At 66.5% G+C, this 1476-nt stretch overlaps 1 protein-coding gene across 1 annotated transcript in view; it reads left to right on the top strand.

Annotated features, from left to right (window-relative positions):
• The window catches only part of SLC12A7 (solute carrier family 12 member 7), a 63334-nt gene that overhangs the window by 35511 nt on the left and 26347 nt on the right, over positions 1 to 1476 (top strand). The window contains exons 7-8 of the mRNA XM_023734820.1: positions 30 to 271; positions 816 to 1027. Coding sequence (XP_023590588.1) covers positions 30 to 271; positions 816 to 1027 — 454 coding nt within the window. The remainder of the gene's footprint in view (positions 1 to 29; positions 272 to 815; positions 1028 to 1476) is intronic.

Below are 1476 nucleotides of genomic sequence, written 5' to 3'. Positions count from 1 at the left end.
CCCCTCACAGCCCCACTCTGCACCCCCAGACCTACATCTCCCCGAGTGCGGCCGTCTTCCGGGCGGAGGTGGCGGGCGGGGAGGCAGCCGCCATGCTCCACAACATGCGTGTCTACGGCTCGTGCACGCTGGCCCTCATGGCCGCAGTGGTCTTCGTGGGCGTCAAGTATGTCAACAAGCTGGCCCTGGTCTTCCTTGCCTGCGTGGTCCTCTCCATCCTGGCCATCTACGCCGGCGTCATCAAGACGGCCTTTGACCCGCCCGACATCCCGTGAGTCCCCGCCTGCTGCCCGCTGGGGTGCTCGCCGAGCGGATGGGGTCCCGAGACCCCCAAGTGGCGGGGCTGGGGGCCGAAGTCCTTTCGTTCTGCCTCTTCCCCCTCCCCTCCTGTAACCTCAGTCTCTGTTGAGGCCGGGGTCCCTGTGTGGCTCAAGAGGGCAGCACACGTGAAGCGGGGGCCTGGGCTCCACTGAAAACCCACCCGCTGTGCTGCCGCTGCCAGCTGTGTGCCCTGGGCGGGTCACCTGCCCTCTCTGAGCCTCGTCGTCCCCTGATGGGGTTGTCCTGGGGCTCAGGTGAGAACAGGCGTGTGGTTGTGGGGCTCAGATGAGGGGGCACATGGTCGCGGGGCCGAGGTGAGAGCAGGCGCGTGGTCGTGGGGCCGAGGTGAGAGCGGGCGCGTGGTCGCGGGGCCGAGGTGAGAGCGGGCGTGTGGTTTTGGGCTCAGTTGAGGCAGCAGTGGTCGAAGTGGCCCCATGAGTGATGCCCCGTTGCGGGCAGTGGACAGTGGGAAATGTGTCTCCTTGTTGCCCCAGGGTCTGCCTCCTTGGGAATCGCACGCTGTCCTGGCTCAGCTTCGATGTCTGCGCCAAGGAGCACCCCGGCCTCAATGGCACGGCGACCACGGCCCTCTGGGGCCTCTTCTGCAATGGCTCTGCTCCCAGCGCCACCTGTGACGAGTACTTCACCCAGAACAACCTGACCGTCATCCAAGGCATCCCCGGCGTAGCCAGCGGCGTTGTCCTGGGTGAGGTGCCAGTGGGGCCTTGTTGGGGGGGCGGCCGTTGAGGGGTGCAGGGGCTGTCAGCACACTGTGAGCCGGGAGAGCCAGCCTCCTGGGGCCTCATGTGAGCCTCATGGGGGGGCAGGGCCATCAGGGTGGGCAGGTTCGTTGGGGACACTGCGAGTTGGGACGGGTGGGGGTGGATCCTGAGGGCTGTCGGGATCTGGGATGTGGCTCAGGACAGGGAGGTAGGTAGGCACGAGAGCCATCAGAGACTCTGAGACCTGGCCCCGGTGTGCACATTGTCGAGAGTGTTAGGGCCTGGTTCCCTCTTGTCTGGCTGAGTCCCCGGGGATCCTGTACTTATGCCAAATTCCAGGATGCACCCCCTCCCCCCGCAGCTGCAGCCAGGAACCTGGGGGGCCCATGGGGGAACTTGGGAGGGCCCAAGTGGGGCTCATAGGGGGGCTGTG

This window comes from Trichechus manatus, unplaced genomic scaffold (genome assembly GCF_000243295.1).
Source record: "Trichechus manatus latirostris isolate Lorelei unplaced genomic scaffold, TriManLat1.0 scaffold00072, whole genome shotgun sequence".
Classification (NCBI taxonomy): Eukaryota; Metazoa; Chordata; class Mammalia; order Sirenia; family Trichechidae; genus Trichechus; species Trichechus manatus.
Note: the sequence above shows the minus strand (reverse complement) of the source record. Positions and strands in the feature narration are given on the sequence as shown.